The sequence below is a fragment of the Drosophila willistoni genome (genome assembly GCF_018902025.1).
Source record: "Drosophila willistoni isolate 14030-0811.24 chromosome 2L unlocalized genomic scaffold, UCI_dwil_1.1 Seg196, whole genome shotgun sequence".
Taxonomy (NCBI): Eukaryota; Metazoa; Arthropoda; class Insecta; order Diptera; family Drosophilidae; genus Drosophila; species Drosophila willistoni.
In genome coordinates this window covers 6,955,836-6,970,366 of record NW_025814048.1, presented here as the reverse complement: position 1 = coordinate 6,970,366, position 14,531 = coordinate 6,955,836, and the positions used below count along the sequence as shown (strand labels likewise).

Below are 14,531 nucleotides of genomic sequence, written 5' to 3'. Positions count from 1 at the left end.
CATTATAAATTGTGCGTTAATAAAATGTTTTTCATTATTCTTTGTTTTTTTTTTTTGTTTTTGTTTGGAGTAAGATCGGAAAATCGGCAAATTATAAGTACAATACACATAAAATACAATTTGTTTTATATATATCACCACGATTTGTTGTTATTGTGCTCTTAAAAATCATGTAACAGAAGAAAAGATTTCTCATATGTTAAAAAAGTTATGATTAATATTATATATCTATATATACTATATAATTGTATGTGTGTATATGAATACATTTACATTTCATACGTATGTTTTATTTTCATTGTTTTGTTTTTTGTTTTTCTGGTAAATGCAGTCGAAATACGCTTGCGTCTAAAAAAATACATTCCGCTGTGTGTTGGTGTGTGTGTTTTAAAACTACATACAATAAAGTCTAAATCTGAATCGTTGCTCTATATTAAGTTGGAGGACTATAGGCTTCTTGTGGTTCCTTACAATGTGCAATATTCGGTGAGTATGGGTATAGATTTCAATAGCTCATTAATATTATTCTCTTCCAGATGGGCCACCAGTTTCTCGGAGGTCTTCAGAAGATTTACACAGTTTTGCAGATTCTCTACAATTTCCTTGGTCATGCTATCCGATGATTTACTTATAAGTTCAGCCAATTTTTTACCCACTTCACATTTGATTAGATCATCCTGCAAAAGCTTTGACTGTTCCGTTTCGAGATCACGTGTTAGATAGACCACAGCGAGGATGCATAATGCGATTAAGGCCTCATTTTGCATAACCAAATGTTGAGCTGTCAGCATGCTAACCATAGCCTCAACTGTGCCACCATTGGACAAGAATTCACTAAGACTAGAGCGATCATAGTCCTGGCTGAGGGGTATCTTGTCGGCAATTTGTTCGGCTGGGGCGTCTCCTTTACGGGGCAGGGCATAGGCAATTTTACTGAGATACGCATGTTTGACCAGCCAGGCCATCAGACGAAGTGATTCACCCGTGACCCCAGCATAATCCGATGATTTGCTCCAATGTACAAGCTGTTCGATAAGCGTTTTATTCTTCAGCAGCTCCAAGGCGAGTTTTTCTACAAGAAAATATCATTATTAATAAGGAAAAGGGTTAGAATTAAATCCTTTTCAACTTACCCTGACCATCCACAGTCATTCTGAGGGTGCCCAACAGTTTAAATACCACCGGTGGCTGGTGAATTTCCAGCATGGGCAATATAGTTTCCACCAGACCCGCCTCAATCACGGCATTCTTATTCGGCTTGGGTATAACCAAGTTACGCAGGGCACTCAACAAGGCATGCTGCAGGCGTACATCATCTTTTACGCCATTATTTTTGGCCAAAACCTCTAGCAGTTTATTCATAGTCTTTTGCTCCACAAAGTAAATGCAATGGCTGTCGGTGCGAGCAAAATTACCCAAAGCCAACACACCTGTGGTCAACAGATCAATGTCCGACGAATCCAGCCAATCGACCATATTTTGCAGCAATGATGTCGTATACAAATAATGCATTGATTCATCTGAAAAATGCAGACAAAATAGAATGAGAATTTGAAATTGTGGCAATCTGATATCATAAACAATAAAGAAATTTTGTTATTCCTATTCAATTATTCATCTCAAGACATTTATTGTATATAGGGAAAATATCTTTCCGTCTATGGGAAACTATTTTGCTGGTGAAAAACTCGATCAAGTTTTGCGAAATTTTCTTATAGTTATAGAAAGCTTCAACCTTGAGACGTTTTGACACATGCATTGATGTAGTAAGTAAGCCATCAGCGCTGAGGCAGTGTGTCAAAAGAGATATAACTACAGATTTTTATTGACCATTGCTTGAGTTCTGTTTGTCCTATTTGTTTGAAATTTGGGATTGTAATGTTTTATTTTAAAAGCAGTTTTGATACAACATTTAATAGCGATACTCAAACTTTTTGACGATTTTGTTCTATGAAACTCGAGTTACCTCTAATAAAAACTTTAATATTATGTATCTCTTAAATTAAGAACCTAACAGAGATTCATACAGACGGAAAGGATATCGATTCGGCGTTAAGAATATACATATACACGAATTCAAGACGTTTATATTTTTGAACATTAGTTGTAATTTTTTCGGCTTTCAAGTGACTGAATGAACAAATTTTTCGAGTAATATGTGGGTTATTGTATTCAGATTCAGACTAGATTCTTCTTTTTTCTAAAAAATCCACCTTTTCAGCTGGCCAAACATGTTTGAAGAAGTTGTAAATCGAGCTAAACTAAGCTAAACTTTTTAATTTAGCCCTAACATTCGATTTGTGGCCAAATTAATTCTGATTAATTTTTGGGCATTTTGGCCAATGCAGATTTACGACCCTAATTTATACTAAAGTACTTTTTCCTTGAACTACTTAAAAAAGTGAATTAGATTTCCTTTCAAATGACACAAATTTGATTAAAATCGGATGAAAATTAGAAAGTTTTGATCGATTTCTTTATTGATTTACTTTGGAGCCAAGAAAATTAGAACTGAAGTCCGAAAATATAAATATCTTAAATTCATGGCCACTACTGTATAAATATGTACCTACTTTATGGGGTAGGAAACTTCTTTGTGTTACCAGCCTAAGATAAAATATACACCCTCAACAAGGATATAAAAAGGGGATAATCATTTAGTATGAAAAACTATCAAATTTATAATGACCTTAGGATAAAGTTTCTTTGACTTACCTCCCGTTAGTATTAAAACAATAAGTTCGCAGGCCAATTTCATTAGAGCTCTCGCCTCACTGGTACTGGCCAGGGTCTTGTACTTCTCCAGCAGATTGTATATGGTCTCACATAGACCATCTTTGGCCAATAAAAGTTTAACCTCATCACTTTCGGCCTGATAGTGCAACAATTCGAGACACATTTCAGCCAAATCTGGATTCGTGGAAGCAGCCAATATTCTGGATAATTGTATATTCAGCGACGATTCGAAATTCAAATCGGCCACATTCTCAGTGAGTATGCTGAGCAAGGGTAAAGTGTTTAGTAGCAAATCCTCATGCTGTTCCACATTCGAGGCTCCAGTATCGATTATCTTTTGCAATTTTTGCATAATGCCCAGTTCCATAGCCCGTTTGGCTAATCCTTCGCCGCCTAGTAAATAATTGGAAAGCAAACCACCGCGTACTTTGATAAATTGTGCCGCATTGCTCACATCCTCAATATCAGATATATCCAAGAGTTGTAAGAGTACAGCATCGCCTTCGAGCTCCAATATGAGATCTCTGGCCTCGTCGTTCAGATAGCAAATATTACCCAGAGCTCGGCATATCTGGATAGGCAACTCCATGCTGCCATCTGGAGTGGGCACTTGACGCAGGCAATCGAGAAAAGCAGCTATTATGGCACGCTTGGTGAACTTTTTGCGTTGAACTTCCGATTTGGTTATCTCGGCTATACATTTGGCTGCCTCTTTCCTTACATTTGTGTCCCCACATTGGGTTAGGCTGAGAAAACATTCGGCCAACTCGTGTTTGTCGAATAATTTTGGATCCTTGGTGGCGGATATTTCGCAGAGCAATGTTGTTGTATTGTCCGACGGACTGACGCTCGTTGTCTTCAGCTGTTCAATCAGCTCATCAATTTCAGCTGCAAAAGAAGGAAAGTGAAGGGAAAGTAAAGGCATTAAATTTGGGTGTGTCTATTTTCGTTTTTCCATTAGCATCTCATCACGCAATCAATATCCCTTCTATTCCACCCATTGTTTGACTCAAATTTATGGCTTGACAATTTCCATTTATTGACAAATTGTGGTCACATTTCCTTTACCTATTTGGCTGGCTGGTTGGCCCGCAAATCTAATCCCATTAGTTAAAGCTTAGCATTCGATATTTTATTTTCCTTTTTTGCATAGAAAATGCTTTAAATGCTCATTTTACTATAAATTGCGTATGCCCTCCTCCACCCACCTCTCCTCTACAATCACAACTCTAGAAACTCAATTTGCATAAATCCTTTTCACAGTTGGCCAACTCAAAAGCAGAAACAATGAAAAAATCATTAGGAAATTGTAAAGAAAATTATAAGAAGTTTGAAATACTCTTCGGGTTATATATAAATATTATTAGATAATTTTGTTAGGGTATTTGCTATACACTGAAATGTTTTTGATATTTTTTAATAATTCGAAATCGTTTTATTGTAATTTAGTCTTTCATAAATAGCATTAGTATGGATGATTCTCGAAATATTATCGAATCGACAAAAGGATATGCTTTATTTATTAAGACAGTCTAGTCTTAAAAATTCGCACCCCGCTAAATCGAAAAACTCAATATTTTGTAAGAAACTGCTGGTCCCTTGGAAAACCCGGTAAATCGAAAACCTCTGTAATTCGTAAAAAACTTCTGTTACCTTGCCATTTTGAATTATCGAGTGTTGACTGTATATAAAATAGCTTGATCTTTAAGTTTGTAAATTGTTCTAAATTTCGATATTATATTTTTTGTCTTATCTTTCCCTCTTAGCTCATCAATATAAAATATTACTTTTAAGATTTCATACATGCTCCCCGAGGATTCCGTAGGGTAAAAGGAACATTTCTCGCAAATTTCTTGAGAATTAGCATAGCTTGAATTCCTAATTTTTAAATGAAACCCAATGTACATACATTTATTTACATAAATGCCCGTTATAAGTGTACATTCAGGAAGGTTTGTTAGAATTTAGGGGGTTGATCAATGGATCCTTCCGGATAAATAAAATGAAATAAATTAAGAAAACTGCTTTTCCTAAGCAAGTAGTTACTCTTATCGTTATAACTGAAATCTCCTATTCCTTTTTAACTGAAAAATATGCCAGAAATTAATCTTCAAAATCATTAAACATTATGAAAACAACAAAAAACAATATTGTTGACTAGTTGGATAGATAAACCAGCTTAACTAATAAAAATTTCATGTAATAAAATCAACAACCAGGATATAACTTTTAACTGAAGAAAGCCTTTAAATATTAAACAAACCAAAAAGACAACCTTAATTATTATGCAAATAAATTAGACGACCAAAGCTATGAATAAGTTCTCATGTTTCTACTGGGATGAAGAAGGGATTTTGCATATTTTTAAGATTAATCCTTGCGAAGTTTGTTTTTTAACAAATTAATCATCACTAAAGTTTTATCCTTTTCCCATTTTCTACTTCTAAGCTAACCTCTAAGCTGATGTAGCCTCTAATGCTCAGGCTGGCTACTTGACGAAGGGCAAGGGCCAGACCAAGCCGGGACTTTTGCAACTGGCGACAGTTGGTTACGATGGAGTCTGGCAAATATTTTTCCTCATTTTACCGACAACTGCAATTCAAAAAACTTTGTGGAGCATAAATAATGAATAAGTAAGAAAACAAAAACAAAAAAACAGAGAAAAAACAACAAAACAAAAGCGAATACAACAAAAAAGACCCCCTTCAAGTGGTTGAACCAACAAACAACTAAACAACAGCAAACTCTCAGACGACAAGTTGCACTTAGAGGTTGGTTGGTTGGTTGGTCTGTTGGATGTTGGATGCATGTATGGCCATAGAGTAGAGGGAAATTGTTGCATTTACTAAGTTTCAATACTCATCCTCCATTTGGTATTTTGAATGCAATTGGACAGACAGGTGGCAGAGCATTGAAGTGACAGAGAGACAGACAGGCGGAGAGTTACGGATTGTGTGTGTATGTGGCACTTCCGCCTGACAGTCCACCAGTCAGTCAGTCAGTCAGTCAGTGAGTCAGGCAAACTCCTTTTATGCGTGCTCCTCTTGGTGGTAACTGGTACTTGTTGGTATTCAGACTATGACTTCCTTCCTACCACTTCCACATGCCCCCGCTCTAGCCTTTAGCCCCTATACATATTGAAGGCAAGTTCGTTAGCTTTTCGTTTTTTTCTGGTTTTTTTTCCGCATGAATTTGTGGGGCAATTGCTTGGGTTTTTATTTCGGCCGTGTTTCGGTATTTCGACTGAATGACTTCTCCCGAAGCACACACAAAAATAGCACACACCGAAGACATAAAAGAAGAAATTTAGCCAAATGTAGTGCAAAAAAATATAAGCAAAAAGCAAATAGTCGAATTTTTCATGTTGCATGTTTAATTCATTGTGCAATTTTGGGAAATTTTCATGTTGTTAAAGTCGATTTTTTCTTTTAGGGTGGAGGCCATAAGAAAGGATGTGGTGGCACGAAACTCCACTGACACCGAGTTGAACTATTCTCCTGCATGTGTAACTAGGTAAAAGGTCATAACTATCAATGGTCTGAATTAATATAAATAAATACTAGTCGAATGGCAATGGTAGAAAAAACTATTACACAACATTATTGGCATCTTGATGGTTTATTAAATTCAATGGGGAGTCAACATTCAAGTTATAAGCCTTAGCTTATTATCCGAGAAGTCTTTTTTTACATTTATATCTTTGGACCTCGAAGGTCTGTTGCTTTATCTTGCCTGATCTAGTTTTAAAGACAAATACCAAAGTAATAGAGGCAATTTTGAAGAACGATACCTCCCGAAAATTACAATATATTTCGGAGTTTAGTTAGCTCAATACAATCTAAACAACAATAAGGACAGAGGCATGAATTTTTTGGTTAGCCGGCTTTATGAATAAAACACAGAAGCCTTTGGCGATCAAAATATATTGGGAAAATACAAAAATGAATATAAAAAACCTTGAGCTATTATTTATCCACCTCGAGCAGGCTAACAAAAAGGATTGAATAAACAATTTAACGTCTAAAAAAATAAACTAGAGTATTACGTTAGGAAGACTAACTTTGTCAATGTCTTTAAAGTCATAAAATCAATCTCAAACTGTCTCTAATGTCTCGATTCCATCAAAAAATATCAAAGGATATTGTTGTTATTCTAGGCTTACTTGTGCATCCTTCAGAATACAAACTAAGAGATGTAAATACGAACTTTGCAATAACTTGATTGGTTTGTATAATCAAAAATAGTTATCATGCTCGATCAGTTATACAACTTGAAAATACTCATTGAAACCTCAAGCGTGTTGTGTTATAAACAAGTTCTATCTATATATTTAGTGGGAGAGTGGTTTATTTGCCCTTCTATGCTCCCGGAAGATTCTCTAAAGTTATGGTGTTTCTGGCCTAAATACCAAGTTTGTTTACCAGAAAATTCATACAGCGGTTCCAAAACAAAGTCCTTTTCTGGATCTAGCGGCTCTGCCACCTCACAGTTAACACTCAAATTGTTCTTCTTGGTTATCATTTTACTGAAGAACATGAGTAGGACATTGATTAATATGTACATCGATATTCCTTGAACATAAACACACTCTCTTAGCGCAGCTCGCACAACCTCTGCTTTCCAAAGATAGAATGATTCTCCCCAAACTTATCAATATTCCATCGTTATCCCGATTTTCTCGATTTTACTTCATATCAGTTTTCATTTAAAAGTATAAAGTTGATTGTGAAACTGCCAAAACGAAAGGCAAAGTGCCGGAAGGGGCTTGAACCAAGAGTTACACGACACTTGGTATTTTCGCAATAAAAGTTTTATCATTTATGTATGTAATAATGAAAATTATGTTAAATTTCATAATTCTTTAAACAAACTAACACAAAATGGTGGAGTGGGGATTTAAATTACACGAAAATTTGTGTTGAGTGGTTTTAGGACGGTTCTTTTTGATCTTTTAGTGCAAGTAACTAACAAAAATACCAGAATAAAATTATCACTAAATGGATTACTCTGCATCGAAAAAACCACATTAAATAAAACTATAATTAAGAAATAATTGAATGTCTTTATTTCATACAATTTAATTCTATATTAAGCACACTTTTTAAAAATTTTTAACGTGATTTTTCCAGCATCATTGGCTTATGCTTAGTCACGCCCATTTTAACGAGAGCCTGACAGGATGGTGTGGGCATTTTATTAGCATGATCGTGAAGATTACGATTTCCGCCCTGTCTGGCACGTAGCATAAGGGTTTCACCTGCAAAATCAACGAAGAAGAAGAAAGAATCGTTTACTTTTCGATTTCTTTGAATTAAGTTGTTAAACAAACTTACGCAATTTGCGTTCCTGTTTGCAATTTTGTCGCAATTCCGTAAAAAAGACTTGCTCGACTTCGATTTCCATTTTTTGGAATTGGTCTGGTGTTAGTTTAGCGGCAATATCGGGTGGAATATAGTAAGTTATCTGGCTAGGACGAGTCAAACGCCGCACACTGTAATAGCTAAATGTAGGAAAAGATGAAGGTATTTTGGTCACATCTATCTTTTCTCTCTCCCTCTCTATTTCTGAGTAGGGGAACTCACCTGGATTCGGTGAAACTGTAATTTGGGGACGAAGACATATAATGCATGGTAATGAAAATGAAAACCACTGCAGCTGCTACACCTATGACCATTTGTTCAGTATCACTCCACTGACGTTGAGGGGTACGTTGATTAGCAGGTTGATAGGGACGACGTGGTGGGGTACGGGATGGAGGTGTTGGAATCTTTATGTCACAACGGGTTTGTCCATAGTAGTCACCCACAGCGATTAGTAAATTGTATTCAATTCGCTTTTGGCTATCTGTAAGGCAATCAGCTGCCTCGCTAATCCGACGAAAGGCTTGGCTTGCACCGGGTGCCCGATTCTTGTCTGGATGTAGACGCAATGCTAATTTTTTGTAGGCACGTTTTACCTCCGAGTAGGTAGCATGATGCGAGACTCGCAGCACTTCGTAATGATTGCGACAACGCAACACTTTCTGCACCACATCTAACATCTCGAGGGTGAAGGCAAAAGGCAGCGCATCCGACTTGTGTGTGGGTCCCAGAAACACCTTTCCATTACGTCGAATACGTAATCTTATAATGATATTCTTCAGCTCCAATAGCTCTAGAATTTCCTCTTGATCTTTGAGCACGGCGATTCTGTTATTAATCAGAGTCATGGCCTTTTCATAGTTGCCCAAACTCAATTCAGTGACCACAAAATCACTGCACGATGGCGGCGGCGGTGAAGCATCGCTTTGTACTTTGTCTCCTTGTTCCATAATGTGTTTAGTTTCCTTTTTAAAAGATGGTCGTCGGAGCAGCGTGCGTACACAAAATTTTCGTTTAATTTGTTTAAAAAAACTTTGGAATACAACTAAAACTTATAATTTTGCACATTCAAGCGGCACTTAAAACAAGTGCTAAATAATCGTAAGCGTAATAGTTTAAGACAATGTGTATGAATATCTGTGTAAACTCGTCAAACATTGACGTTAAAAATTTATTATGATTTTCAATTTCAATATGAAATAAAAAGCAAAGTGTGTTTGCCACTTTGAGAAGTCGAATTTTATCTATCAAAAAAACACAGAATGTTGGGTTAATCGCGCAGGATCGTTTCAGGCCATTACAGGTTTTCGTTAGGCGAAAATTTACACGGTATTTGCACTCACGTTGGTTCTAAACATAATTTTAGACAGATTTTAATGCAATTAAATGTTTTTGCATCCTAGTGGTGAAAAATAGTTGTCTTTGATGTTCGACACAGGTGTGGATTATCGATTTATCGATTGTTTTTGTCTATCGATCAACATCAACAGGAAAATCAAATAACAACTATCTGAAATAAGGATAAGGAACAAGATATTCCCAAAGCAAAGCCAAATACATTGTGAGGATTCAATTGATAAACCATAATCAGGAAAATAACGACCAATTATACAAATTGACCCAAAAATGTGTCATTATTTCTATGACATCGATATACAACAACAAAATATTGTTCTATTTTGTGTTTTTGATTGCCCTATGCAACAAGCCTGACTGTGTCAGCTGTAAAATCAGCTGTCCTACCGTTCGTCGTGAATGCGTCATCTAGTATTTAATTATCACCCCACAATCGTTTAAATATTTCTTGCAATCGAAACACTTTGCTAATATCTACGATTAGAAATGTAATGAAGTGTAAATGGCATGTAAAATTACTAGTTAAATATGTCTAACTAATTATAACGCTCAATTTTTAGTTGAAAAATATCCTCATCAGGTTTTTTTGGTCTTTTTCATAGAAAATTAAATCTGAAATGCATCCTAATTTTCCTTTTCCATAAATTCAGCTGATATTTATATTAGTACATATGATAACTTTTAGAATTTCAGTCAAGAATTAATTCGTAGCTAAATTAATTCAAATTAACTGATATTAACTTTGCTTTAATATAATATAAAAGCAATAAGAAATGTTAAAAAAAATCTTTAACAATTAATATTTGGCCGCTTTGAAAAAGTCCTTTTTCCTTAGCTCGCTATATGTTAAAAAAATGTTAAGAAAAATCCTTAACAATTAATATTTGCCTGCTTTGAAAAAATCCTATTCCCTAACTTTCTATATATTTATAATTGCTTTATATTTGCCTCTTAATTTCTATTTTTTCACCCACTGTTTTCTCGGAATTTTCATATTTTGTGCAATTTTGTTCTTTTTTTTTAATCTTTCAGCATTGCCCCAGTTCTCTACATTTTATTTTTCTTCAATTGTTCCCAAAGCTTTTGTATTTTTACACTAGAACTAAATTTTCTTTTTGGAAAACTTTTACATTTGCATATTTGTTTAATCCCCGTCAATCCCAAGAGCCCCAATAAGTATGCTTCATTTGTGCAGTTGATGAAAACTTGGAAATCTCCTTGAAGAAAAGTTTCTCTCTATTCAAAAACTGACGACAGTCCTTCGAGAAACTTCACAGGAACTTCAAGGTCTCTCAAGTTAATTGAAATTAATTTCTATGCCAATTTGAATAGGGCACGAACTCAATTAAAAATAAAACCCCACCTTCTTCTCTTCCTCCTCGCACACCCCACCCACCAAAACCCAAAAAACCATTCACAGCATTCATTCAATCTTTCTCAAGGCCATTAGAAGGGACGTCGCCCGAAAATCTTATTAGCAGTAAAAAGAAACGAAAGAAAATACTAGAAAAGAAAGCAAATCACAAGTCACTGGGAACAGATGAGGCAAGAATACGCAAAAAGGCAGCTGGGGCAATAAATATTACCTCATCCCTTTCCGTTCGCCCATCGTTCCCAACGCCCACGCCTAAACTACTATGCACAAAAGCCCGTCTAGGCTAATCTGGGTAAGCTGCGTGAAACGAATGAGAAAGCCCAAAATAATAATAATAACAATAAACCAGGAATGCGGCCGAATATCACAAAAAAAAACCAAACCAGGGGGTTGCTGGGTGTTTTTGTAACTGATATGCCTTATCAGTATCGTTGTGTGTGTGTGTATGTGGTGTGCCTGTTTATTTCCCCCTTCTAGAAGGGGGACAGGGTGGTTTTGTCAAGTTGAAAAAACTTCAAGCTCTTCGGGCAAAGACAGCAAAAGTGTCGAAGACGCGTCGACAAAATGCAGACACAAAGGACCAATTAAAATCCAAACTGAGAGTGAGACAGCCAGAGGGTGCCCACCAATACGGTGAGGAGAGGGGAGGGGAGAGAATGGTCTCAGCTGGTGGGCTACAGGAATAGAGAAGGAGCAGAAATGGAGTTTCCAGATTGCTTGATGACGGTGACTGATTTTTTTTCTCTCTTTCCTGCTTTTTACCTCTATTCTCTACTTCATTCATTTGCCGGCTCACGTACTATCCTTTAAATACCCTACGTAAAGTCCTCTTGAATCGAGCATGAGTTAGTATATTCTGAAGTTTTCAAATCGGTAGCATTTCAGTCAACCTGAAAAATGCTTAAATTTATTTTTCCAATTACAAAGTGATTACATAGTGAAAAATTGAAACCACTTTATCATTAAAACAGATTTAAAATCGCAAAACGAAAAAATTTTTAGGTTCCGCATAATTTTTTATTCAAAAATCTAGATTTTAACAATATTTGAATAAAAAAAATTGCAATAGAAACTTATCCCTAAGAATATGCTAACTAATTTTACCTAAAAATACTTAATTCTATACAAATATGTACTGAAATATTCATATTCTATTCATATCTATTTTAGTTATAATTTATTATCAAACAATCAACTAAAAGTCAAAAAGCCAAACACATTCAAAAAGATTAAGGACCCCCCCCTCTTTATATCGGATTCCCAATCACTATAAAAGAAGATTTGCTTGAAAAGTCAAAAAGGGTTTTTCCTAAATTGGAATTAATGAAGCTTTTCAACTGAAAAAATACAAATAATGCAATTCACAGGGTATTTGTTGGTTACGTATTTCATTTGTTTTAATTTTTAATAGACCCAAGAGGCGGTTGGTCTGTGTGTGTGAGTGAGTGTGTGTTGGTGGGAAACGGGGGTGCTGAGGTGTGGGGCAAACGATTGTTAAGCGCGAACAGAAGCCGGTAAACCTTTTGCACCTCACAGAGGAGGCATATTCATTTATTAATGCGTCGTCACTGCTGTTGTTGTTGTTGATGTTTCCCCATGGGTCTAGTCTCTCTCATTCGTGTGTGTGTGTGTGCTTTCATCTTTGGTGTGGGTGTTGCAAATAGGTGGATGGTTTTTCCTGCTGAAAGGTGGTGGCCATAAGCACACAAACACACACACATATATATATGTATAGGCACACAAACAAACACTTTATTCCCGCCAGAATTTTTTTTTTTACTTATTTTTAATGTATAACTACAATAAAGGCTACAAATGACCACATCTGTCTAACCGTGTGTGTGTGTGTGTGTTTGTGCACTGATAAGTGAGCTTTACTGTGGGGCAATCAGCATAATCTGTTTGCATCCCACTGTGCTTATGGAAAATAAGAAATAAAATGCGTAAATATTGATTTTTCACACATGACTCCCAGTGAGGATTGCGACACGAGTGAGCGAGGGGTGCGGTGCGGTGGGGGGTGCCTTAGATGGGTGGGATGGGGGATGTTAACGGTAATAGCAAACACATGCAACATTTACATCTCATCTAGGCAAAGCCCCACCTCCCACTCTCCCTTGATCCAAACATTAATGGGAGGTAGCAACACTCGAGCACCTGGTCTGGAATCCAACTCGCAGCTCGTAAATGTTGCACTCACACACACACACACACATACACCGACACACACATACACAGCAGACATAGACAATGACACGCCTGAGTTGCATTTGTTTAGATTAGGAGGGTAACAAACAAACATAAAGAATGGAATCTGCTGCTTGGCCGCCTTTACCCCCCGCCCCCAAATATCTTCTGCTTCCTCATTCTCATCATCATCATCTTTTTGGGTGTAAATACATCATTTCTTTTCATTTTTTTTTGGAAAAAATTTTACAAAATTCTTCTGTTATTACTATTATTATTATTACTTACTCGCCATGTTGCCGCTGCCGCTTTGTTGATTTTGTTTCTGCCGCTTCTTCTTCTGATTCGCCTCTGTCTATCTTTCTCTTTCACACACACGCACAGTCACTGATATATATATATATGTATATTCCTATTGCTTATTAATTTTCTGTTGTTTTTGCCAAGACCGCGTATTTTGGTTAGGCACGAATTTATCACTAGTTGTATTAAAACAATAGTTGAATAGGCAAATTGTTTAAACAAATTTAAAGAGCTGAACACATTTCACAGCATTTGCACTTGTCTTTGTAACTTGAAATTGTTTTGAAAATTTTCAAGAGATTTTCCACCGGCGCCGGTTTTGCTCAACACGACTGCTCACTCACTTTAATCAGCAAAATGCATTGAACAATAATAATAATATTATTTCACCTTTTTTGTTTTGTTTTTGGCCTCTTAAGCTTTTAAAACTCTATTCCCCGTTTTTTGTCGAAAGAAAACTCTCCGCGACCGAACAACTTTTCTTTTAGCCAGCAAAAACAACAATGAAGCAAAAAAAAAATAGGTATACCAGCAAGCATTATTTTGAGCGCTACCTAAAAATACCGAATCACCCAGCACACATTTCATATTTACCAAACTTTTTAAAATGTTTTCCACAAACATTTTTTTTTCCTGAAATCAAGCTCTTTTAGTTATTATTTACAAATATATTTCATTTTACACACGATCTATGGCCACAAATTCTTTACATGGAACTCTGATTCTTAGTTGGTTATTTCCTGAAAGACTTATGTACATTTATCTGGCGTTAAGTTGCATTCACCATATATTGGGATAATTCACAAACCTATTATTGGATAACGGATAAGATCTCCATTATTCCGGGATTCCCCATTCCGGTAGATTATTCAGCATATTTACTCGTTTGATTTTATAAGAAAATGGATGACCTTAAGTTGGTAACGTGGTTGACTTTCACATTCAAATTCCCTCTGGTGTTTTACTTTTCTTTTCTATTCCGGGCATCCACAAAATAAGAAATAGAGACAAACGATCAATTTTCCTAACCAATATTGTTTGAAATCGTTTTTGAACAAAAAATCAGTAAGCCGGCAGGCTTTCACTACTCTGTTAATTTAACAGCATCATTCGCTGTTAAGTTTACAGTTTATCGAAATCACTTACAATCGATAAACAAAATTACTGTGAGTCACAATCTGTGACTATCATCTTATTGCTTGAAAATATGCTTC

At 36.0% G+C, this 14,531-nt stretch overlaps 2 protein-coding genes across 2 annotated transcripts; both read right to left on the bottom strand.

Moving 5' to 3' along the window:
• Positions 1-275: 275 nt before the first annotated feature.
• LOC6640364 (rap1 GTPase-GDP dissociation stimulator 1) lies at positions 276-13,828 on the bottom strand. Its single transcript, XM_002063113.4, has 4 exons — positions 13,303-13,828; positions 2,716-3,624; positions 1,134-1,520; positions 276-1,072 (listed from the first exon to the last, which is right to left on the bottom strand). The coding sequence occupies exons 1-4, from the start codon at positions 13,307-13,309 to the stop codon at positions 468-470; spliced, it is 1,908 nt and encodes a 635-aa protein (XP_002063149.2). The 5' UTR covers positions 13,310-13,828; the 3' UTR covers positions 276-467.
• LOC6640365 (dnaJ homolog subfamily B member 12) lies at positions 7,779-9,489 on the bottom strand. The gene is made up of 3 exons (XM_002063114.3): positions 8,319-9,489; positions 8,070-8,236; positions 7,779-7,993 (listed from the first exon to the last, which is right to left on the bottom strand). Exons 1-3 carry the CDS (start codon positions 9,044-9,046, stop codon positions 7,848-7,850), a joined length of 1,041 nt encoding a protein of 346 aa, XP_002063150.1. The 5' UTR covers positions 9,047-9,489; the 3' UTR covers positions 7,779-7,847.
• Positions 13,829-14,531: the final 703 nt, after the last annotated feature.

Coding starts and splice junctions, on each gene's coding strand:
- LOC6640364 (XM_002063113.4), bottom strand. Junction 1,521..2,715: donor TGTTTTAATACTAACGGGAG/GTAAGTCAAAGA, acceptor TGCATTTTTCAG/ATGAATCAATGCATTATTTG. Junction 1,073..1,133: donor AATGACTGTGGATGGTCAGG/GTAAGTTGAAAA, acceptor ATTTTCTTGTAG/AAAAACTCGCCTTGGAGCTG.
- LOC6640365 (XM_002063114.3), bottom strand. CDS start 9,046: ATGGAACAAGGAGACAAAGTACAAAGCGATGCTTCACCGCCGCCGCCA. Junction 8,237..8,318: donor TACAGTTTCACCGAATCCAG/GTGAGTTCCCCT, acceptor TCCTACATTTAG/CTATTACAGTGTGCGGCGTT. Junction 7,994..8,069: donor CAAACAGGAACGCAAATTGC/GTAAGTTTGTTT, acceptor TTGATTTTGCAG/GTGAAACCCTTATGCTACGT.